This window comes from Peromyscus leucopus, chromosome 11 (genome assembly GCF_004664715.2).
Source record: "Peromyscus leucopus breed LL Stock chromosome 11, UCI_PerLeu_2.1, whole genome shotgun sequence".
Classification (NCBI taxonomy): Eukaryota; Metazoa; Chordata; class Mammalia; order Rodentia; family Cricetidae; genus Peromyscus; species Peromyscus leucopus.
The window spans coordinates 58,573,231-58,597,374 of record NC_051072.1 but is presented as its reverse complement, the minus strand read 5'-3'; the positions used below and the strand labels follow the sequence as shown (position 1 = coordinate 58,597,374).

The 24,144-nt window shown below is 38.1% G+C and overlaps 2 protein-coding genes and 1 non-coding gene across 5 annotated transcripts in view; 2 read left to right on the top strand and 1 right to left on the bottom strand.

Annotated features, from left to right (window-relative positions):
- Xrcc4 (X-ray repair cross complementing 4) overlaps window positions 1–263 on the bottom strand; it is a 239,567-nt gene extending 239,304 nt beyond the window's left edge. The window contains exon 1 of the mRNA XM_028854139.2: window positions 181–263. The gene's annotated coding sequence lies outside the window, so the exon portion shown is untranslated. The remainder of the gene's footprint in view (window positions 1–180) is intronic.
- Window positions 237–23,498, top strand: Tmem167a (transmembrane protein 167A). Of its 3 annotated transcripts, none has more exons than XM_028854145.2 (4): window positions 369–476; window positions 11,872–11,981; window positions 14,653–14,687; window positions 20,016–23,498. In XM_028854145.2, the coding sequence occupies exons 1-4, from the start codon at window positions 474–476 to the stop codon at window positions 20,084–20,086; spliced, it is 219 nt and encodes a 72-aa protein (XP_028709978.1). In that variant the 5' UTR covers window positions 369–473; the 3' UTR covers window positions 20,087–23,498. The 3 variants fall into 3 exon arrangements, with proteins under 3 accessions (XP_037065424.1, XP_028709978.1, XP_037065426.1); XM_037209531.1 differs by lacking the exon at window positions 369–476 and adding an exon at window positions 1,036–1,116; XM_037209529.1 differs by lacking the exon at window positions 11,872–11,981 and having other exon boundaries at window positions 237–476.
- LOC114680973 lies at window positions 12,484–12,618 on the top strand. Its single transcript, XR_003732853.1, has one exon. It is a non-coding gene; the product is annotated as a small nucleolar RNA U109 (small nucleolar RNA).
- Window positions 23,499–24,144: the final 646 nt, after the last annotated feature.

Genomic DNA, 24,144 nt, shown 5'->3' with positions numbered 1-24,144 from the left:
CCCTTAGGGTCCACAAACGAAAGGCTCAGAGGTCACCAGCGGGGCAGACGCCGCGCACTCAGTAGCTCTGGCGGTAAATGGCAGGGAACCACGGGAGGCTGAAACGGGAAGAAATAAAAGGAAAGCGCAAGTAAAAAGCATTGCTTAGGGAAAAGGGCCACAGCCACTTCCGGACCCTACCTCTCAGGGACTCCACTTCCGGTTTCCTAAAAAAAAAACAACGTGGGCACCCAGCGAGAAACCTGCGCGGCCAATGAGACAGTCCGCTCCTTCCGGGGTTGGCGAGGCACCGCCCACGGCCCGCCTCTTCCGGTCATGGGAGCCTATCACGGAGTGCGAATGGCACAGGCTGGGCGGAGGCGCCGCGATAGGCCCAACCGGGCGGCTGGAGAGAGCGGGAAGCGCAGCGGGCGTGCATCCTCTTCCGCCCCGGCCCGGAAGGGTGATGTGGCTGGACCAGCACCGGCCTCACTATGGTAAGAACCTAGGCTGCAGGGCCGCGGTGCAGCTTCGTGGAGGGGCTGCGGGCTCGCGCGCGGCGGCGGCGGCGGCGGGGATGGTGCGGGCGCTGTGGGGCGCGGGAGCCCCGGCGGGAGCCCGATCCTCCGGGACCCGAGGCTGCACGGGCCGAGGCGTCCTGCGGCCCCCGATGCTCATCCTGGAGCATCAGGCCGAGAGCCCGGGTGGTGGGTTAGGCCTCTCGAGAAGAGGTCGCCTTGCTGCGTTGTTTAGTCCAATGGCGGTGGCATGTTCGACCAGTCGGTTACCTATCTCTGTGGACATCGACTCTCAAACGCTGGAGTTTCAGTTTCTTTCCCCCCCTTATTTTATGTGTTCCGTGTTTCGCCCAACCCTCTTCTTTCAGTAGTAATTAATGGATTGCTGTCTTCCTTAACTCTAGGTCCTGCACCGTTTTACCTGTTGAATCCAAGGCGAGATAGGCCCCCTCCCACACCATTCTTTCAGTTCTGATGGTGCTCCTTTGCAAACGGATGATTTTAGTGATTTGAGTTCCCTGCAAAGGTGAATCTGTCGTGTGGGAGCTTAATGTGCTTCCTCATAGTATTGTCTGGCCACAGCCTTCCTCGCAGACCACCACCCTCACTGGGATTTCATGTATGTGTCGTGGATTTTTTAATAGTTTAGACCTCAGAAAAGTTTGCACTGCAAATCACAAAAGAGCAGCAACAAAGTTCAAGGCAAGGAACGGGAAGCCCCATGTGGCCAGGGCATAGATAAAGTAGAAATTACTGATGGATACTGAAAGCTATGTATGAAGGCATATTGCCAGTGTTAGGGTAAATGTCAAATTCCCCTGCACCACCACTTAGGTGAATTTAGAAGCCATTTATAAACATAGTGCTAGGGAAAGCATATGTGTGTTATCATCTCAAAGCAGCCATGACCTCCCTCGCCCCCTCACCCCCAACCCGGGTTTCTATGGTAAAGAGATAGTGAATTTGAGTTCCTGGAAGTTGCTCCAGCATCATTTACAGTATACAGCCTTTAGAACCATAGTCAGAAGCTCCATTAGTCCTTCCTACTTTCTTGACAACTACTTATGTTTATGCATAAGTTGGAGTTCTTTCCTAAAGAAGATTAGCACCTGGTAAAGGAGATAGCATTTATTGGACCATTTTTGTTTTCTGGGTTAATATTTCATTGGCCATTGAAGCCTCTTTTGCTACCTACCGCACAATAATATACACTTGCCCATAAGGATGTTGTTTTTAATAAGCTGTTACTAAATTTAGAAGAAAGCTTTCTTGCCTATTACCAAGAAACTGAAGTAGAATTACTTTGCTCACAGAACAAGTAGAAGGTGCGTTCCTCATCCTGTCCTTCATACTATGTAAAGTCAAGTTAGTTTAAGATTGATGGTATTTAACTTTTTCAAAAAAAAATAACAAAACATAAGCTTCTATTTACTAGTACTTGATGTGTATCAGGTTCTGTTTTAAAGAAGGAGTTCCTAAGCATTATCTTCCTTTCAACTCCTGACATCTAAGATATTTACAGGTAAAGGAACTGAAAAGTAGGGTGACTGAGTTGCCTAGACTCACATACCTAATGAGCAAAGCCAGGCCTCAAATTTTATCTTCATGTCTCCCTACAGAATAGTAACAAGAAAAATGTCTGGTGTGTTTAGTGCACATGTGCAACTTTCTTTTCCATTTTTTTTTTTAATCCATGACTTGAGTCGTGGATGCATGACCCACATTGGAGGGTGAACTGTATGTATTTGTACGTATATTGTACATGTAGAATGGCTATGCAAGGATGTGGGATAGTGTTATTGAACTATGGGACTTTTTGTTAATCTCTAAGTTTTACTTTTTTAAGGGATGTAAGAAAATATAATTGTATACAATGTTTATTAGAGATGTTACTGGCCATAAATATTTTAACACATAAAAAACATTAAGGATATTGCCCAAGACCATATTGATTTTAAATGGCATAGAGGGTAAGTCTTAAACTTATTAGCAGCTCCATTTGTCACTATATATCCTGGTCCTTTCTACTGGTCAGAGATGCCATTAATCACACAGGAAATCCAAGAGTAAAGACAGGTTTGTGGGAGAAAAGCTTAGGTGATAATTTTGGTTGTCTTCGCAATGAAAAGGACAGTGGAAAAGCATGTGTCTTTAGTATTATATAAATAAATTTAACCTTAGGAGAATGGTTGATGAGCTTCACTCTGAAAGCCATTGCACAAGGTTAATAGGAATGTGATGTAGATGGAGTGATTTCTCAGAGTGCTTAACCGCCAATGAAATACTTCTGAGTTTCCTGAGATTGTAGTTTCTTTATAGTTTAAATCTAAATTTGGGGGGTTGTGTTTTAAAGCTTGATTGGTTCTAGTGCGCAGCCAGGGATACATGGCTGCCTCTCAGTACTCAGCTTTTCTGTTTTACCGGCCTCTATTTTGTCTTTTCTTGATTTCTAAATACATTTTTTCATAGTAGGATTTGCTCTTTGCCCTTCAGAATATCTTTTCAGTCATTTTATCGAGGTATCCTATGGAGAATTCATTTTTTTAAAAACAACTAGTCAAGTGTTAGTTTCACCTTCAGACTAGCTAGCGACTGACACGGCCAGAGATGTGTGAACTCTGAACTGTAGCTTGGCTCACCACCAAAGTTCTGTAGTGGGAAGTGAGTCTTTATGCACTTCTGAAACAGAAATGTTGATTTACTCAATGATCAATGTATGTGTTAAGTAATCCAGATGTGCAGTAGCCTCTGGATTCTGAAGGACAGGTTATGTGTTCCAGCAGTTTGTGTCACTGTTGTAGATAGGATGTGTTTGTATTTGCAGGCTGATTTTTATCTCCGTTTTTGTGGTTCCCATTTTTAAAAGACAACATTACATATGAAGTTCTAAATAAAATCTAGTTGGAAAATGCTGACCTGACCTAGATTAGCAAATTATAAAATGCTGACCCATTTTTACAAAACATGCATATCAAGTTGCACTAAGACTAAGCATGTTGCCTGGTTTTAAGCCTGGGCAAGGCAACCCAATATGAGGAATAGGGTCCCAAAAGACTCAGAGACTATGTAAGGTCTCTGGTGGTCAGTTCAGACTCTGTGAGCCCAGGTTAGTTGATTCTGTGGGTTTACTTGTGATGTCCTTGACCCTCTGGCTCCGACAGTTCTTCCTCTCTCTTTTCAGCAGGATTCCCTGAGCTTGGACAAATCTGTGGCTGTGGCTGTCTGCATCTGTTTCCATCAGTTGATGGATGAAGGCTCTCTGATGACAGTTGGGCTAGGCATCAATCTCTTGAGTATAGCACAATATCATTAGACAGCATTACACTGATATCTTTTTCTCTCCAGTTGTGTTTAGTTCTATCGTAACTCTCTGGGTCACCCAGCCTCTGGGTCCTGGTACTCCGGGCAGTGTCAGTGTGAGCTAACTCTTGTGGCATGTGTGAGAGGCTGGAACAGTCATTGATTGGCCACTCCCACAATCTCTGTGCCACTCAGCATATCCTGTAGGCAGGACAGACTGCAGGTCAAAGGTTATGTGGCTAGGTTGGTGTCCCAATCCCTCTACTGGAAGTGTTGCCTGTCACAGGAGATGGCCAGTTCAAACTACATACCTCTGTACTACAGAGGTATGTAGTCTTAGCTGGGATCATCCTTGTAGTTTAACTCTTAATTTTAAAGTATACTTGAGTTAAGCTGGGGAAATTAACCAGTAAAAAATTATTTTAAACATGAGCAATAAATATTTGAAGCTCTAAGACTAATACACAAAGAAGCCTCTTACTCAGCAAATAAGGTGAATATTTTGTTTTGCTGATGATAAAAATAAATCTGCAAGGAGCCAAAGTGATCTAATACTTATGAAAATACTGTAAATTAAAACAGCTTTCTGTCAATTAAGTCTTGTCAATAACCATTCATTATAGGTAAAGAGTGCGTACCATATTAATGTATGTATTTCTCTGTGTGGGTTTTTTTTTTTAAGATTTATTTTTGTACTTATTTATTGTTTGGCCCTAAACCCCCTCCCCTACATTTCCAATGTTTAGAGATGGTTTCTTAAGATTTTTTAATTTAAAAGTTCTATTAACAGTGTCTAAGCTGTTATTTATAATTCTAGAGCAAGGTCCCATATCCAAACTTGGTGGCTATAGCATTAGCATTCAGGAATGGCTCTAGAAATAAGAATGCCTGTGGACCCTTTTGTTATTTCACTATTTAAGAAATTGTGCTTTGTAGTCGGAAGGTCTCTCTGATCCCACAGCTCAGACGAACAGAGGCTTAATATTATTTACAAACTGTATGGACTATGGCCAGCTTCTTGCTAGCTAATTCTTATATGTTAAATTAACCCATTTCTATTAATCTATGTTTTGCCATGTGTTCTGTGGCTTTACCTATGTCCCATCACATGTTGCTCCTTCGGCAGCTGGCTCGCATCTCCCCATACTCTGCCTTTTTCTTCCTATCACTCTCCTTTCCTGCCTGCCTCTAAGGCCAAAGCACCGTATTTATTAACCAGTGGGAACAACATAAATTCTCAGCATACAGAAAGACATCCCCCAGCATTAAACCTTCTGGCTACAATGCTTTTCTTCAGAAAGATTATCAAGTAGCTTCTCATCTGGCTCTCTTAACTCAGGGCACTAACATGGTTATTCCAAGCTATTGGAAGCTCTGGTTAGTTATGGTTGGTGGTAAGTCTGCAGTGGAGAGTTATAATTGAACTTAAGAGGAAAATAATTTAGGAGCCGCTAATACAGTGTTCTAAAATTAAGAACACAGTTCTGAGTGATCTAAGGTCAAGGAAGGGTTTCTGTGTCCCAACCTAAGGTTACTATTAGTTGTGTTTAATATTGTTTTCCAGTGAATGCCCCTGATTCAAGGGACTGTCATTTGATACTTCTTTATGAAAAAGAAACATTTATAGATATGGTAGACAGAATGTACCCTATGAAAAAACAATACTTGCGCGCGCACACACACACACACACACACACACACACACACACACACACGAATATGTTTCTAATCATATGTGACAAGACTGCATCCAAATTTTCATTTGGAAGTTGATTCTGGGGTGGTGGAGAGGACAATATAGTCACAAGGACATTTAACAGATGAGAAGAGTAGAGTCATAGCTACAGAAATAGTGATGTATGTGTCAAAATATCAGAGGACTGGAAAGCACTTTAGAAATACAAGGTACTAATAAATTTGTATTGGTTTAAGACCCCAGATTTGTAGTAGTTTTAGCAGAGTAAGAGCCTAATATTTCATTGGGGGCATAAGTTTTATATTCATCATATTTGACAATTTGTCTAAGAGATGTGAGCTGTTTAAATTTTTATGAATATTTTAGAAAATACAAATTTGTTCAACTTTTATAGAATGCAGGTGAGTAGAACTTAGAATATGATGCATAAGTTACTTTTAACTCAGCATTTCCAGTACTCTCCATCTCTCACCAACAACCCATTAAGGAACACCTGCACCTGTGCAAGAATAGTTTAGTGTAACCATTGCACATCACTTAGAAGAGATGGCTTAGTGTGGCCATTGCATATCACTAGAAGAGATGCTTTAGTGTGGTCATTGCACATCATTTAGATGTTTTAGTGTAACCATTGCACATCACTAGAAGAGATGGTTTAGTGTGGTCATTGCACATCATTTAGATGTTTTAGTGTAACCATTGCACATCACTAGAAGAGATGGTTTAGTGTGGTCATTGCACATCATTTAGATGTTTTAGTGTAACCATTGCACATCACTACAAGAGATGGTTTAAGGGTGGTCATTGCACATCATTTAGATGGTTTAGTGTAACCATTGCACATCACTAGAAGAGGTGGTTTTGTGTGGCTGTTGCACATCACTAGAAGAGTGAAGTTTTGGAGGCAGTGTGCCTATCAGAGAAGGTTATATATTAAATTAATTTTTTGCATGTAAGAAATTAAAGTAGATCAGGAAAGGTGGCACTACCCTAAACTGCTAAAAAGAATGAACAGCTTACATGGGAAATGTTTATTCTAAGTTGTCTTTTGTGGCAGCATCCCCTTAAAAACAAAATCTGCATAAATACATGTTTATGTGTGGAAAGGAGCTAGAGTCTCTTTTTTTTTTTTTTTTTTTGGTTTTTCGAGACAGGGTTTCTCTGTGTAGCTTTGCGCCTTTTCCTGGAACTCAATTGGTAGCCCAGGCTGGCCTCGAACTCACAGAGATTCGCCTGCCTCTGCCTCCCGAGTGCTGGGATTAAAGGTGTGCGCCACCACCGCCCGGCTAAGAGTCTCTTTATATGTAAAGATAGCAATGATCATCTTCTAGTTACTCTAGGGCAGTGATTCTCAACCTGTGGGTCACAACTCCTTTGTGGATTACATCAGATATCCTGCATATCAGATATTTACATTACGATTCATAACAGTAGCAAAATTATAGTTATGAAGTTGCAATGAAAATAATTTTATGGTTGGGGGGTCAACACAACATGAGGAACGGTATTAAAGTATCGCAGCCTTAGGAAAGGTGAGAACCATTGCTCTAGGAAAGAAAAGAGGTCGGAACCCTGTGAAGGGTTTTGTATTTTACTTTGATACCTGTAACTATCTAAATTTACATGTACTACCCATGGATTTTAAAAGGTAAAAAAAAAAAAAAAAAACAGTAATTAGCAAATTAGCACACAAGAGCATATATATTTGTAACTTTTTGATAATTAACATGTCTTATAATTAATATTTTAAGTTGTAGAGTAATTAAGTATCTGGAGATTTCAGTTAGCAAGTTTACTTACTCAGCTATACAAACCTCTTGAAAATGTATGTATTGTATGTCTTAGAATGAGTTAGAACAATACGACCTCTTCAAGGTATGAGCACCCTCAAAGTCAGGCTCCTGATAGAACATTGGAGTTGCAGGTAGTGATAGATGTGAATACTAGGTAGAAATTAAAATTACATTGATCCATCACACCCTAGGCCTTTGACATAATCAGGATATTTTGTCTTTGCTTATTTCTCCAAACTGTCTTTGACAAGTAAATATAAATTCACAACAGTTTGTGGACTTCTGGATAATTAGCAAAATAGTGTCCTCAGTGGTCTAATCTACATTAGTTTTTCTCAGTAATGCCTATCATTAATGAAATTTGCCTCTTTCTATTTTGTTATCATGTATTTTCTTTGTTTAGCTTCTATTCTTCCCTTATTAATGTTTTCATATGGAAAGTCTCATTTATTTTTCTACTAAATAAGGACATCTGTTTCTCTTAACCCAGAGACTAAGTTTGTATCAGTAGACAGCAGATGCTAAGCATTAGGAGAAATGTTGCAGGTGACAGGCTGATGTCCATAACATAGAAAACAGTCTTTTGACCTAAGTCTAAGTACATCTGAAAGACTTTACCATTTAATATTATTTGTTTAAAATACAGAGTTCTTAAACCCCAGAGCAAAGTTGTATATATCATATATTTTGTACATGTAAACAGCTTTCATTTGTAAATGATTGTACACACACAAATGTATATATACACATTCCACTTAATAATAGGCATGATGGTGAGTGTTGTTTTATCTTTTATTATGAAAACCTTCAAACACAGGAAGGTAAAAAAGAAGGCTAAGATGAGCTTTTGCATACTCAGCATTTCATGGGCAACTCCACTTTCCCCTGCACACACAGTCAGTGAGAGACCAGCTTGGGTGTCTTACCATTAACCATATTTTTAAAGACATTGGTGGGAGGGGGATACATGATAAAATCCTCAATTTAGATACCCTGTTAGGAACATAGTAAACCTACATTGTAAAACTAGCCATTTACCACTGGAATCCTTTGTTTAAATGTAAGTCTGTTAATTTTTTCTACAATTTCTTAGCCAGACCTCCCCACCCCCCACACCCCCACACAGAGACATGCTGCCTGCCATGTTGTCTCTTCTGGAGCCTACCATATTCTTGGTCTTTCCAAATGAAATCATTTGTGGATTGTCATGTATTTGCTTTCTTATTAAAGCTTTTCCTTTTGAAAACCTGTCTTAATCCCCAGGGTTCCAAGCAATCTCTTACAGTTGCTATAATATATTACTGTTTAGTTTAGAAAGTATCCACCTTTTCTAACTGGATAATTTCTGTGTGTGTGTCATCTATAACATAAAGATAATAATAACTGTGTTGGCTATGAAGATGACAGTGTAAAAGAATACCAGATGGGCACTGGAGAGATGGCTCAGTGGTTAAGAGTACTGGCTGCTCTTCTAGAGGACCTGGGCTCAATTCCCAGCACCCACGTGGCATCTCACCTGTCTGTAACTCCAGTTCAAGGGATCTGACACCTTCATGCCAATGCACATAAAATGAATTATTTTTTGAAAAAGAAGAATACCAGATGAATGTCAGTAATAGTTGTTAGTTAATATGCCCAAAATACGGAAAGATTCATGCACTCTAACTTTAAATCCTCAGTGTCAACTTCATTTCCCAGAGTGTATCCTAAATATGCATATCGTTGTTTGCCTAGGGGAAAAGACTATCAATGTATTTGTGTATGTGTCACATGATGTTTGAAAGACAACCGTTTTGGCAGTGTCTTCTATTTATTACTTTTTTATCAGTTACCACTTGTTTTCACAGATGCCAACTTAAAACCAAATTTAATTAAAAGCCAATACATATTAAATATCACCTTTGCTGTGTACGTGAACAAATATTTTACATAGGAAAGCAAACATTAAAATGGCGATTACAAATGTTTTTGTTCATCCTTTTCAGACCATAAAACTAACACTCACTAATAAAATCCATCCACAGCCATCCTCATTCTCCCACTTTGCCTCAATGTTTACAGGGCTAAAACTATACTAGCATTGAGATCTTGTATCATGTCTGCCAATACCTACAATTTGTATACAAGCATTTTTGTCACTGATTATATTAGTAAGTGGGGCGAGGGAAATGGCTGAGTAGGTGGGTTGCTTAATGGGCAAGCATGAGAACCTGAATTCAACCCCCGGTGCCTACATTTTCAAAAGTGGGCCAATAATCCCATGGCTGGGAAGACAGAGACAGGAGACTGAGAAACTTGCTGTCCAGCCAGGTTAGCTGAATTAACAAAGTTCAAGTTTCATGAGAGATCCTGCCTTAAAAACGAAGGTAGAAGGTGGCAGGAAGATACTGAGCTTCAATCTCTGGTCTCCACATGCAAGTACAAATCCATGAAATTGCACACACAAAACACTATTGGTAATGTGCGATCCTTACATTTTTTCAGTAATGTTTTAATTATAAAAATATGTAAAAATAATTTTAGTAATTCCTGACAGGGCTTCTTAAAATTCTCCTGTCCGTTGCTTATTTTTTCACATTTAACCTTGAGAATCTGCTGCTGTTTCAGAAGTCATGTGTTGTTATTAAGTTCATTTTATAGGTTAGCTTCACAGCGTTCCGTTCGGTCTATCCTAATTCTACACAGTGGCCTTCTATGTGTTTTAAGGTGATTGTTGGGGTTTGGGGGTCCTTTCCTCCTCCCCCTTCTAAGATGTTTCTTTTGTTCTAGTTCCTATCTTTATAGTCTTTTTTTTTTCTGTTTCATCTTTCATTTGGTTAATATTACAATTACGAAGGTTATTGATGTGTGCGATTTGGTCCTGTACTCCTCTTACCTTGCTTAATTCCCTTGATGTTTATAGCATTTTTTACTAGCTCCTGAGATTTTCAAGTAAAGCTCATTTACAAGTAGCAATTTTACCTTTGAAAAATAATTATGACGTATTCCTCCTGGTTTTTAAGAAATCTAGCCAGGCCATGGTGGCACACGCCTTTAACCCTCAGCACTCGGAGGCAAGGCCAGTGGTTCTCTGGGAGCTTGAGGCCAGCCTGGTCTACAAAGCAAGTTCCAGGATAGCTAGAGCTTTTACACAAAGAAACCCTGTCTTCAGAAACAAAAAAAAGAAAAAAGAAATCTGTTTTTACTTCTAAATTTACTAAATAGGCATCCTGTTAACTGCTGAGTGGAATTCTTGTATTTTATGTGCCTACTAATGGAAGAGCCTAATAATGGAAGAGGTTTTTTTTTTTTTTTTTTTTTTTTTTTTTTTTTTTTTTTTTTTTTTTTTTTGGTTTTTTTGAGACAGGGTTTCTCTGTGTAGCTTTGCGCCTTTCCTGGAATTCACTTGGTAGACCAGGCTGGCCTCGAACTCACAGAGATCCGCCTGCCTCTGCCTCCCGAGTGCTGGGATTAAAGGCGTGCGCCACCACCGCCCGGCAATGGAAGAGTTTTTATCATATACTGTGATGCTATTACAACTTCTCAGAAGTGTTAGGAGTGAAACATCTTTCTTTGGCTTTGCACTATGCTTCAGACATGTGGCCAGGTGTTAGAGATTGACAGACTGATAGTACAGTGTTTGCACTTTGGGTGTGACTTGTATAATGGAAGAGCCAATTGCTTTGTGAGGGATAGAGAAGAGATTGCTAAGGAAGAGCATGGGTGTTCACCTGTAATCCCAGCACTTGAGAGGCAAAGGCAGGAGGATCTCTAGTTCAAAAATGGCCTAGGCCATGAAAAGAACTGTGTGTGAAATACAGAGGACAACTGGATTCCTGGAGACTTCCTGACAGAGCTGAGCTGAGAGTCTAGAGAGGACTCAGCAGTTAAGGCACTTGTTGCTCCTGAACAGAGCCTGAATATTGATAGAATGAGCCAAACTCCAGTTTATTTACACTTGAAATGTATGGTTTCCTGTTTGCCTGTTTAAATATATAATAAGATACCTATTAAAACTTTACAATAGAGGAAGGAACTATTACATAACAAATAGCTGAAAAGGAAAGGCAGGTGCTTTTCTTTCACCAATGTCTAATAATCTTAATATTTGTCAAGGCTTGGAACATGATTTCATAATTTATGCTTATCCCAGGCAAAAAGTTGAGCTGAAAGAAACTTTAGTCAGTATTTAATCTTTCTCCCTGGCTCTGCCCAGGTTTGTAAATTCCAAATGAAGACTAAGAGCACAATGATCCCCTGGAGTCACAGAGCCAGCCACTGGCAGCATGTGGACACCACACTGTTTGCTGTCTAGTACACTGCATGCCTCGAACATCTGTGTTAATTATATACTGAGTCTACTGTGCTCAGACGTTTTGAATCCATGACATTCACGTTCATGAATTGACATTTTCTACTGCATCTCTTGCATTCTTTACTGTAAAGAATGCAAGAAAAGAATATCTTGAAAGACTTCATGGTGCTGGTTTTCATGTTGTACAACATCTTGTTTGCCTGTAATGTGGAATTGTCTGGCATTTTTTGGATACAAAGTTTTCTCTTGTGATATTAATTTGGTTTTTTTTCTCTCTCTCTCTCTTTATAGTCTGCCATTTTCAATTTTCAGAGTCTGTTGACTGTAATCTTGCTGCTTATATGTACGTGTGCTTATATCCGATCCTTGGCACCCAGCCTCCTGGACAGAAATAAAACTGGGTATGTTTCTAATGATATCAGTCAAGTCAGTTCTCACCAACATCAGATATAAATTACCATGAAAGTCATTAGACAGTTTAATTCTGTTTATAACTTAGTTTTGAGTAACTTTTTACATTTTCTTCATGTTTTAAAGCTCTGAAATATATTTGCGGTACCTTACTAAATTAATAAGTAAATTTCAAAAATGATCCAGTGTGACTTGATATTTCACCTACTGAATAAAAGCAGACCAAAGATTTATCTAACTGAAGATGAAACATGTTAAGTATCTATCAGTTGTTATCACAATGCCCCATTAACTTGGTAAACATGATTTTCCCCATTCCACCCTCTTCTCTGAGCTCCTAGCGTTTTATTCTGTTAATCAGTTATTTGGAATTCTAATATAATTAGTAAGATCTAGGAAAATAGGAGTTCTTATGAAGTAGTCACTATTCAAATTCTAATCAAGTATTTATCTTTTCTAGTGCTGTCATGAAATTTTTCATTCAAAGGGAAGTTGCATGTGGACATATCTGCCCCTCTTTTCTTTGGGAGTAGGAATGTATCCATAACATGCTACATTGATCAAGGAGTTATCAGGGCTACCAACCTTACAGTACAGGTTGAGTAGTAGTATATTTCTCCTACATTAAAGGCCCCCAAAAGGCTTTCCTGTTGATACATTTTAAAGTATAAGCTAAAGTGATTAGAAACAATTTTACTTATAGATCAGAACTACTTTACTGTAAAGGTAATTATTAGATTCTCTTTCCTTTACTTGTTTTCTCTGAGACTCACAATAAATTTGTCATTGTATTTGCCATGGTTAGGTGGAGTTACCTAGATATCTGATGTGATGCGTTTTTGGTGACTTCACTATTTAAATTTAACTCCATTTTCTAAAAGCTGATTCAAATGGTCTAGAACAGGGCTGCACTGAAAGACTGCTTCTTAGCTAGTTTCCTCCCACTCTCCTAACCCTAACAGCATTATCAGCAGATGCAGATACATTCAAGCCATAGAAATTAAGTAACTGATTGGAGTGCTTTTTAGCAACAAAAAAATCCTTTCAAAAAATAAATAAACAAACAGCATGCTAGATGTTATAGATGCATATCTTAGGAAACTCACTGAAGCAACTCACTTATGCTTTATAGGTCTGAACTAAGTCCAGGTTAGGATTCAAAAATGCTCCTTGTTTCTAGAATATCAGACCTGGAAAGACCTGCTTTTTGTGGTCTAGTAATTTCAAACTGTTCAGGGTCCTGAGTTTCCCATGAAGGTGCTTCAGATATCTCGCTGTGTCCTTCAACTCATTCAACCAGAGTAGCTTCAGATCCTTAGTGTTTATTGTGACCCATAGGTGCCTAGAATCAACACACATGGCTTTGCATGGGTGACCTCAGTTTTCTACTCTTCGGTAAAGAATAAGCCAATTCTGAGTAGTACCTAGAGTTCTGTCCCATGATCCTTTAGTCCTGACATTCCTGAACACGGACTCTATATAATCATTTACTCCTCATAAATTGCTGCGGGCGTGGAGATTGTTAGTAAAGAGATGAAGAGCATCCTCACAGCCCCACAGCAATAAGTAGGGCTGAGTTAAAACACAGTCTGGCCTTGGCAGTAGCTTAGATTATTTTCAGACTTATATTTGCCTGTTAGCTTGCGGTTTACATGGGATGATTCATTGACCATCTTTCTTTGAAGGAAAAAATATAGAAATATCCCTGAAATATAAGTTCTATGATTTTATTGATCCAGTCTTCATATAAGGAATAAGTAAGGTTGATTTGTCTTAATTAGTACACCATTTATAAACATAATTATAAAAATAGATAAATATAATTACAGGTATGTATAATATTATTCTCAAACCAGCAAAATGGTAGCTGTACTGTTTTTTTAAATTTCTCTGTTGATGGCTCATTTGCTTTTGCCAAAGCTGTTGTTTTTTATGTATTCCAAATAAGTGATGTCCTTTATGTGTGTATATTTAATTCATAATTGTTTTATTCATGGAATTAAAAAGAACATCTTTGTTTTGTTATTCCTAGAATATATATTTTAAATGTCACACTTAATAAAATCATGCTTACTTCCACCTAAACTAATAATTTTCATTATATTAAAAATGTAACCACATGCTACACAGAGAAACCCTGTCTCGAAAAACCAAAAAAAAAAAAAAAAAATGTAACCACACATTTATGTTAATTTCCTTGTTGACAAGCACAGGTAGGGACTGCATTAAGAGTATACAATTATAGATTAATGAAATAAATCTAGTATATTACAAAAAACTCATCTAAAAACTATCTTCATGTGTCATTTTCTCAGAATTACTACTTAAATTAACAAGTAATTTTTCTACTTTTGAAAGTGATGAGGAACTTGAAGTTAATTGAATTAGTTCAGTGAGTTCTTGTATAAATTTCACCACTTTTACATTAACTTACCCTAGTTCTCACCTGTGACACACATAAAGTCCAGTTAATAGTGACTTCTGTCCAATGGTGGTTTGTGGTGTATCCGGTCCTATTTTCATATATAAATGATGGCTCCATGTCCAACAAGCAGATGTTAAAATCCAGTATGTAGAATTATTGTTCTTTGTGATGTTGTCAGGAATGAACTGGCTTTCCCAGTAATCAGGAAATGTTTTGTTCTTTTTTATCCTGTGTAGACTATTGGGAATATTTTGGAAGTGTGCCCGAATTGGTAAGTGTCTAATCTCCATTCATTTCTTCAGCTGTAAATTATTGGCCACTTTAGTTATATTATACGCATGGCAATCAGATGTCAGTTTTAGGCTTCTCAGTCCTCTGTACACTTTTTGCAAGAATTTACAGAATTCTCCCAATCAGTTTTCTTTCTGCTATTTAAAAGTAGATGTAATTGGGGACTTTGCAATGTTTTATTAACAGGAGGTTGGAAAAATAATAAAACACAGAGCTATATTCTGTAAGAAATAAATCTTCTAGTACTATCTATGTTCCATTTTCTCAAAATTACTACTTAATTAATATAACTTTTCTGCTTCTGAAAGTGATAAGGAACTTGAAGTTTAATGAATTAACATATTGAAATCAAGTATCAGATCCCATGTGTCTCTGGACGTGCAGCAAATTTAGACAGTATTGTTAGTACATGTTTCATGTTTATACCATGCTCTTTTGGATCATGTATGCTATTTTGATAATTTATAAATCAGAATTTTAAAGCTTTTGTTACATTTTTTTAAGGTTTTGGGGTGTTTTTTTATATATATAAGGGTGAGGGTGCACATGTCGCACTGTACATGTGAAGTTCAGAGCACAGCTTGTAGTGGCTACTTTACTCCTTCCCACACGTGGTTCCTGCAGAGGCAGGCTTGGTAGCAGGTTCCTTTACCCTTATGACACTGTTTGGATAACTAAGGGTGAGCTTCACATCTAATAGAAATAGTAAGATTATTTACACTTTAAGTATGCCTGTGATACATTGGGTTAATGTCTTATTTTATCCTCACACTTGACACTGTTCACATAAATTCAATGATCAGTAAATAAATGAAATGCAATTCAAAAGTACTAGTAGTTTTTAATAATCAGTTATATCATTTTTAACATGTCTAATTAAAAAACACTTTGTAGCATTTGTACTTAGACTGAAAATGAAATTTGTTGTCCTCCTTGGAATTATTTGCATGAGATATATATATACATATATATATATATATATATATATATACATATATATATGCATAATACATATAAGTGTGTATTTTATTAGCCTTTAATTTCTGTGAAACTACTTTCTTCTGTCAAAACACAGTTAATTTCATAATGTAAAAAATACATCTGTCTTTTTAGCTAGTTTATCAACAGACCACATTCCCCAAACTTAACCCTTGAATTAGGATTAAGGATATACAAGTCCCATTCCTGAGGGAAACTGTCCCTTGTTCCTAGGGTCTCCTGTTTTTTTTTTTGTTTGTTTGTTTGTTTGTTTTCTGTTTCCAGCTTCTTGGAGACATAAAAAGCTTAGAAGATGGTGTGTAACAGGAAACAAAGTTGTTGAGTTTCACAGTACAAACCAAGCTGAACAATACTTAGACGTTTTTCTAAAGACCTGGGAACCAGTGTAACATACCTAAGCACAGTTGAGGTATAAATTGGTCTTCAGTGTTCAGACATTGTTTGTTAATCATTGAACTAATTTTTAGAAAAGGTTTTCTTCCACTGGACTTTTAGATGATAGGCAAGTTCCTAAGAGAAATTAGCAGTCTTATACTAAATTATCCCTAAGTTTCTATGTCTTCTGGATAATTGATAAGAACAAGGGATTTCACAGAAAAATACCTTATTCAAAGCCATTTTGAAATAAGTATTATCCCCCTGACAAATAAGTGTGCTTTTAACATGAAGTTTTGATTCCTCTGTGTTCTTTGTGATGTTTTCTTCTTTCCTGTGGAAATAAGCACGAGAATCTTTCTATCATGGGGAATATAATTGGCTTTAAATTTGCAAAAGAATATGTGTAGCCTAGACTAGAGATTATTATTCAGGGAATATTTGGGACTCTAGCATATGTGTTCAGCTTACAGCCCAACCCTGTCACTTGAAACTTTTTGAGATTCTAGCCAGGTGCACACCTTTCACCCCAGCACTTGAAAGGCAGAGCCAGGCAGATCTCTGTGAATTCAAGACCAGCCTGGTCTACAGAGTGAGATCCAGAACAGGCACCAAAACTACACAGAGAAACTCTGTCTCAACCCACGCCCACCCCCAAAAAAAACTTTTGAGATTTCCGCGTTTCTTTATTGTACTCTTTATGCATGAGTTTTGTAGATAACAGTTTTGTATTTCCATGGCATGAAGTTAGACATACCGTGAACAATTTATTGTCAAAACTAGAGTCTGGGACATAGAGTGAATATGTTTAGGTTACTGAGTTCCCTAAACATCATTCAGTGTGTATATGGCCATTCCCAATAAAAGTATCCAGTCCAACATGATAGTGATGCTAGCATTTGAAAGGCCTGACCTAGATTTACAGAGATTTATATAGAGACTTGTCTGCCACTGAGTCACAAATAATGGCTACAAACCCAAAAATAACAGAAGGAATCTTGAAAACTTCAAAAAGAACCAAGAAGAGAAGCAGATCACCACCCTCAGTGCCTAATGCTCATCGCTAAGTATAAGTAAACCAAACTGCCTAGGAGTCAAGTCACCCTGGTAAAGAAAGTATATATAACCAAAAGTATTACCAAGAACAAGGTAGTTAAGAACCTAAGTCTAACTGCAAGAGAGACACCAGAGATATGGCACTGAGGAGCTGAGTTTTCATCTCCATCATAGAAAGTTGCCAACTCCAAAAGAAAACATAAAGATGCATTTTAGGTCCATTTTATGTAGGAATTAAACATATAGACAGTTCTGTTTAATAGCCAACCCAAGTGTCCTTTCTGTTCATAATTATGACTAGAAGGAGGTGTAGCTTAAAGCTTCAGACATGTAGTATATATCTGTCTTAATGTTTTCCTCAAATATGCTGTTTTTCTGCCTTGGTATAAATTCCTTTTCTTTGTGCTTGCTTATTTATTTATATGCCCCTCCCCCATTCTGAATGGCTCACTTAAAAGTGTTTCTTCTTAACAAGAATGAAAGCATTTGCTTTATTTTAGCAAACTAGCCTTGAAAACTCTGGTGCTGAGACACCGTTTTCAAGCACCTGCTCCTCTCTATTCTTGACACTATATCTACACAAAAAGGATGCGATTTTAACAGAACAGTCAGATCATCTTATACTACTAGATATCACATGACAGCAACTGTTTCCCATTCATTGCACAAAGCAACAACCTGACAAGCAACGTTCTTACTCAAGTTCAACTAAAGATGTTTAGCTCTACCACATGGCAATCTCTTTTAAGAAAATGAAAAACATGAAAATGGAACCCATCTGTAAATTATAGCATTCTAAGTCATGAGATGAGAAAGAAAAGAATTTCCTCAAGAATTAATACTGAGCAGATGGAAAATTCACTACAGGGATAATTGCTCCCTTTGGGTGTTTACTATGACTGTGCTAAGCAATGAACATACCAGCCCTGAAAAGAATAACAGGCTTTTATAACATCTACCTAAAGTTTATGGATCAGTGAGGTGCTTTGTGGGACTTTAGCCCTAATGAATTAGCATTGTAAACCAGTGTGTTGTTTTAATTTTTTTTTTAGTTAATGTTACTCTAAAAACCCCATTTTCAGTATAGATCCTCCTGTAATAGAAGGAAGTTTATTAAATGTCTGTTGAGGGGGGAGGGGGCAAAGGTAATTTTAAAAAAAGCAAAAACAAAAACTTTGAGAACACCAAATCTGGGTTTTGTTTTGCTTTAGTATGGTTTAATTTGGGGTTTTATTTTTTTGGTTTGGTTTGGTTTAGATTTGAGGACACATTTGTGGACCACATTGATTGGGTGATCTTCCTGTAAGAGGGGATTGTAGGCAAAAACCCTGGCTAAATGTCTGCTTTTTAAACTATATGTGATATTTTTGTGACTTTGGCTTTGAATAGATATAAACAAATTAACAAATCAGTGTGGGCTCAATGAAGAGGCTCTGAACATTACAGTGACCTTGAGAATTTTAGTTAAATGAGGGTGTCAAGGTTGGCATTCATGGGAGCCAGGTATTGAGGATCTAAGGTGAACTAAGGTGTCTAGTCATAAGGCATTGAAGTCTACACATCATGGAAGACCGTAAGGCTAGTCAGAGCCCAGATGCTTCCATGTGACTGCTGCTTTCTTTCTTATGCCTGCTGTCCTCTGAATCAGCACAGCTTACAGTTACTAAAAGAGCAGCAACAATTAAAGTGAGGTGACTTCCCCTTACAGGGTCTGTGTGCTACCAAGACATTTTCACAAGCCAGATCAGATCTGTAGATCAGGTGAAGGAAAGTCTCAAATACAGACACTCTTAAATGAATGTGGAATTGACTCATTCAAGAAGTTACTGTGTTTAACATCTACTTTTAAATTATTGAAATATTGAGATTTCGGAAACTTTGTGAGTGGAAATGACACCCAAAATACTCAGACGTGAGAGAATTTCCAGCTTTTTAGGGATACTCAATCAATGAAATATAGTCAGTTATTCCAAAAATCTCCCAAATGGAAAAACCTTCTCATCCCAAACATTTTGAATAAAGAATGTTTGACTGTAAAAGACTCGGTACCATATCTATCAGAAGTAGTCATCACTTTGGGGGAGCTTATGCCTATTTTTTTTTAATGGGATAATGTTGGCAATCTTGCTGGTCTTCACATATGAGTGGCTTCTAAACTCTACAAATGTCATGAACTGGTACCATGATATAAAGAAGATATTGCTGAATGCTGTGCATTAGATTCCTAAGATAGAAATTCCTTTTTATGTTTTTTGGGTTTTGGTTTGGTTGTTTTGTTTTGTTTTGTTCCCAGAAAGAGAGCTAACTATCCATTGGCTCTGAGTTGCTGGAGAGCATTTCTTTGGCTCTCTACTACATTCTATAGGGGCACAGCCTTGGTACTTTCAGGAACAAGTCTCGGAAATAGCTCAGCAGCTAGCCATGTCCAGCCTTTTTACATTGAGATGTGATGTTGTCATCTACATAGTTCACACCTGCAAACTACACAGAGTTACAAAAACAATAATAACAAAATAAAATCTTGGGATGGGCCCGCAGGATGGCTCAACATGAAGAAGCACGTGCCTGATAACCCGAGTTCAATATCCAGAATTCATAGACAGTTGGAAAGAAAGTTAAGAGCCCACTCCAAAGTTGTCCTCTAACGTCCACCATGCAGTGTGGCATGAAGGCACATGGACACAGCACATAAGAAGAATGGTTTTGGTTTTTGTTGCCTTGTGTTGGGCTGCAGTTCTAACACCTTGTTAAACAGTTTGTATTGAGCTTGTTTTATGTTGCCTCTGGCTCCTTGTTCTCTCATCTCTCAGTAGTAACCTTATCATATCCATATTAGTCATTCGTTCAACTAAGGTGAACGTCTTCCTTTTTTCAACAGGTGAGCGCAAGAGTCCTTATGTTGCCGTATGCTGTATAGTGATGGCCTTCAGCATCCTCTTCATACAGTAGCTTTGGAAACTACCAGTGTGTGATTGTCATCAGACTCTATAAACAAGGACTTGCCTCCAGAAAATAACGGGAAGAATAGTTAACCCTTTTATCTCTGAACATGAAATGAGATAAATTTTGAGATGCTGTTCTCTATTTTTATGCTTTTGGACCAATGAGCTATATAAATAATTAAGATGTAACAGTTTAATACACAGAAATGTGATTATAGTGATCAACCTCAGTTCTGTCATCCAGTATTACACTCTGGCAAACGTCATTCTGTTGTCGGGACTGCTTTTCATAAGGTTCTTGAGGGCATGAAGTAGAACCCAGAGCTGGCGGATTCCACAGGCTCCTTTCACTAGGGCTGAAAATGTCTTCACAGAATGAGACCTTCTAACAACTGGCCTATTTTTATTGAGAAAAATTGTTCTATTTTTGTTGTTACTGTTCTATGGATTGCATTCATATTTAAACCATTTTGATTGCTAACCAGAGTACCTCTGTTCTTGGCAAATTATTACAGGTGTAAAAATATTTTCTTTAACATAAGAGTGAGGCTTCTGGTCAAGTGTGGTCAAAGACATTGATGCCATCCTATGAAAAAGATCATTCTAAGAATGGAAAAAGCAGTGGAACAATGATAGACTAATAATTCATGTGGTTTTCATTCTCTTAGTGTCAAGCCTTCCAAATAGAGCAACCATTGTAGTTATCACAAAGATGGTTTTGTTGTGTTTTTAGTGCATCACTTTAAATCTGGTTTCTTTTCTGTCATCTTAAACTGGAATCACTTCTGACATTCGTAGATGATAAACACATCTCATACTGCTCAGTCTGGATACTGTGGTCTAAGTATCGCTCAGCTTTGACAGTTTGTAATATGGGTGTGAGAGGACTGGCAATGAAGCGTGCATATCAAAGGGCACGTAGACGATGGTGTTCATCAGTTCATCAGGGTCAGCTGGGAATCCAGTGCTGTTTCAAAGCTAGGAGGAATTAAATCTACCTGAAAATGCTTACTACACACAACATTTATCATTTAAATACTGGTTTTGGCTGCTCCTTTAAAAGTAAAAGAGAAACTTTTTCTTAGAAATGAAATTCCTACAGAAACAAAAAGTGCTGAACTTGAAGCCTTCTTTAAAGCAGCTTGTATTTATCACTCTGTAGCCCAAACAGGCACAAAGCTCACTAGACCACCAGCTTTTACAGACTGCTTGAAGCTATATGGATTGCAGTCTAGGGTAACATCGAGGAAGCTTACTTTGTGTTTTCTTGGGCTTATCTGTTTTCAAAAAGATCTTTAGAATGTCAGTAGTGAGTTAAAACGTGTATTCTACTTTGGACAGGAAATCATATTATGGTAATTAGTCTACTCTGAACTGCATCTTGGGCTTCATATTAGGTCAAGGATTTTCAGGACATCCCAAAAGTAGGACTCCCTCATCAACATATTTGTGCACAGTAACCTTTCAAGGTCTGGTTTCCGGGTGGCCACCTGTTGTGCATCTCTGCTACCAACTGAATTTTCCAGAAGTGTTGTCAACTTTTTTCCTAAGTTAGAACACATCTCATAAAAAGGAGAGAATAAAGGATCTAGTCCAAGATGCTCTGTTGAATTTGACATTTCAGACAGTGTATGTGGAAATGAGAAGAGACATAGGTAGCTTACACTGTCTCTTGTAACATATAAAACAATTAACTGTGTATAGCAGCTTATTTCTACCCTACCATCCTGCTCTTAAAGTATGAGCTCTTGGGAGTGTAGGAAAGATACAAGCTACAAGATTTTATAAAAGAGAGCAATTAGCATTGTCGATGTGTAAACACTGACTCCTATTTTCCAAGCCACAGGGTGATGTAGGGGTTGTGAAGCCCACAGAATATTCAGCTCTGTGCTGTGGTGGGATGTGGAGAAGTAGTAAAGCACACCAGGCAGCTGGCCTCTGCTAAAGACAGTTTGCAGGAGCGGGAGGGGGCCGTTGAGACCCAGAGCCAGCAAGCCTCACATGTTCTCCCTGCTTACCTAGCTGGCTTGAGTCTTCAATCCATGTCTCACAATATGTTCTGTGTTAGCGTTTGGTTCCTGAGGAGTTTCATCTGTGTCATTGACAGGGCAAGGACATGTCTTACTTCCAAGTAGTCTTGCAAGATAGTCAAAGGCCACATATATGTCCAATTTGTCTTTTAAACTCCAGTCCAGTGTCTTGCTACTATCTTTTCTACCTTTACCAGAAACTATCATATATGATTCCATTCAAGTTGTTTCCTGCTGAGGTTAGTAAGAATATGAAATTTATACATTTCTCCATCTTCATAATAAAATTAGTCTCATACTATAGGATGACACATATTTCCATGAATTAACCTTTCCAAGTTACAGAGTCCAACACATCTTTGCCACTATTTGTGAAAAATATTTAATAATTGTAAATAATATGTTTTAGGAAACATTTACACACTTGATATGGTATGTGACCGTTGAAAATAGAAAATCTGAGTACTTTCTCTTTATTCATAATGTACATTAAAGATGAGACTAATGTATATGAAGTATAATATGCTAGCACTTGTTATTGAGATAATCCCAAGATTCTAGAAGAAAATGATCAATGGTTCATTGAAGGTAGAGCTTCTAGAAGAGCATGGAATCAGTTGAACTTGGCAGTGGTTTGCAGAACCACAGTTGGATGTTAGGGATTATATGTCCCTTAGTGTGTTGTGGCACTGATGAAATACGGTGTGAACCATAAGGTGGGCAGATGTGATATGGAGAGTCATGTATTTTACCTACCTCAAAACTGAAGTTGTGTCTTGTCCCTCCTGCCTCACAAATCCTTCAGGGGGATAATAAAATCTCCCTTGGCCTATGAACAAAAAGTTTGACAGTGGAGTTCAGTAGTATATTCTCTTGATATTTCTCTAAACATTGTAAAGGCACCTAAGCAGTCAAGACAGTTTTTTCAGAAACTTTTAAAATCCTGTATACCATCTGCTAAAAGTAGTTCCCTGATGTTAAAGCAAATACCCACACCAAAGTGCACTGTTTACATTTCCTGGATGCACAGAAAATATTCCCGCTTATCAAGAACTTAAGCTTCACAAACACCCTTGGGATGTTTCTCCATCTTTGCAATCTGAAAATGCTTAGGGGCACTCTTCTCTTACTTTCGTATCATCTAGTAATAATTCATGTTCTCAAAGTGGTGCTGGCAATGACCCTGTGACCCTCACTAGAAACTGACTAGCTTCTGAGAAAAAACTTCATATTGTTTCTCCTTTGCTCTAAACTAATTCTGAAATAAACTGACATGCCATTCCAGTACCTTTTGGAGAAAAGAGAACTATCGTATTTAAAAGTGGAGGTAATCACCCTACTCTGGTTAGTTCATATGTCTGCTATGTAATAAAAAGTGAATTGTCAAAATCTTTCTAGTTTTGTTTTCTTAAAGCAGGGTATAAAACGTACAGGGTGGCCATTATAACTAGAGTACTTATCTACATTAATGTGTGGACATGGCAAGATAAGTTTGGAGGTGATATTTTATTGATTTGTTTAGGACTACCCACGTAGTCTCGTCACTGTATCTTTACAAACCCTGAGTATCAGAAGAAATGACTTCTGCAGTGCTGTGACCGTGACAGGAGACAGGAGCAAAGGGAAAGTTTGTGAGGTACTTGTTTCCCTTCTAGACATAGTGGAGTTTCTGGAAGGATGTATGACAGGCTCAAAAAGTCACAGTGGAGCAGGGAGCTGAGAATGAGGCCAGAAGCTACACACCAGGCCAAGCTCTATCCTTCAGTGGCACTCTAGAGACCTACTTCAGAACAGACCCCAACTCCAAAAGTTTCTGTATTACCACCAGTGAGGAAATAAGCATCCTCAAAAGCCAAAACAGTGATTGACTGTTTGGATCTGGTCTTGAATTGTCACAGAGGTGGTTGAATTCCAATTCTCTGTGAAAACAGCTGTTGTTGATTACTAACAATTTCAAATTAATCTCAACTGAGGGCCTACAGATAGCATATTGTGGCAAGTAGCTATCAGTTTGTGTCTAAAACCTCTAATCACA

What these genes read in the sequence shown, in the direction of transcription:
- Tmem167a (XM_037209529.1), top strand. Translation starts at nt 254, where the DNA reads ATGAGACAGTCCGCTCCTTCCGGGGTTGGCGAGGCACCGCCCACGGCC. An exon ending in CCAGCACCGGCCTCACTATG is followed by an intron (nt 477 to 14,652) that starts GTAAGAACCTAG and finishes TATCCTGTGTAG; the next exon opens with ACTATTGGGAATATTTTGGA. An exon ending in TTGGAAGTGTGCCCGAATTG is followed by an intron (nt 14,688 to 20,015) that starts GTAAGTGTCTAA and finishes TTTTTTCAACAG; the next exon opens with GTGAGCGCAAGAGTCCTTAT.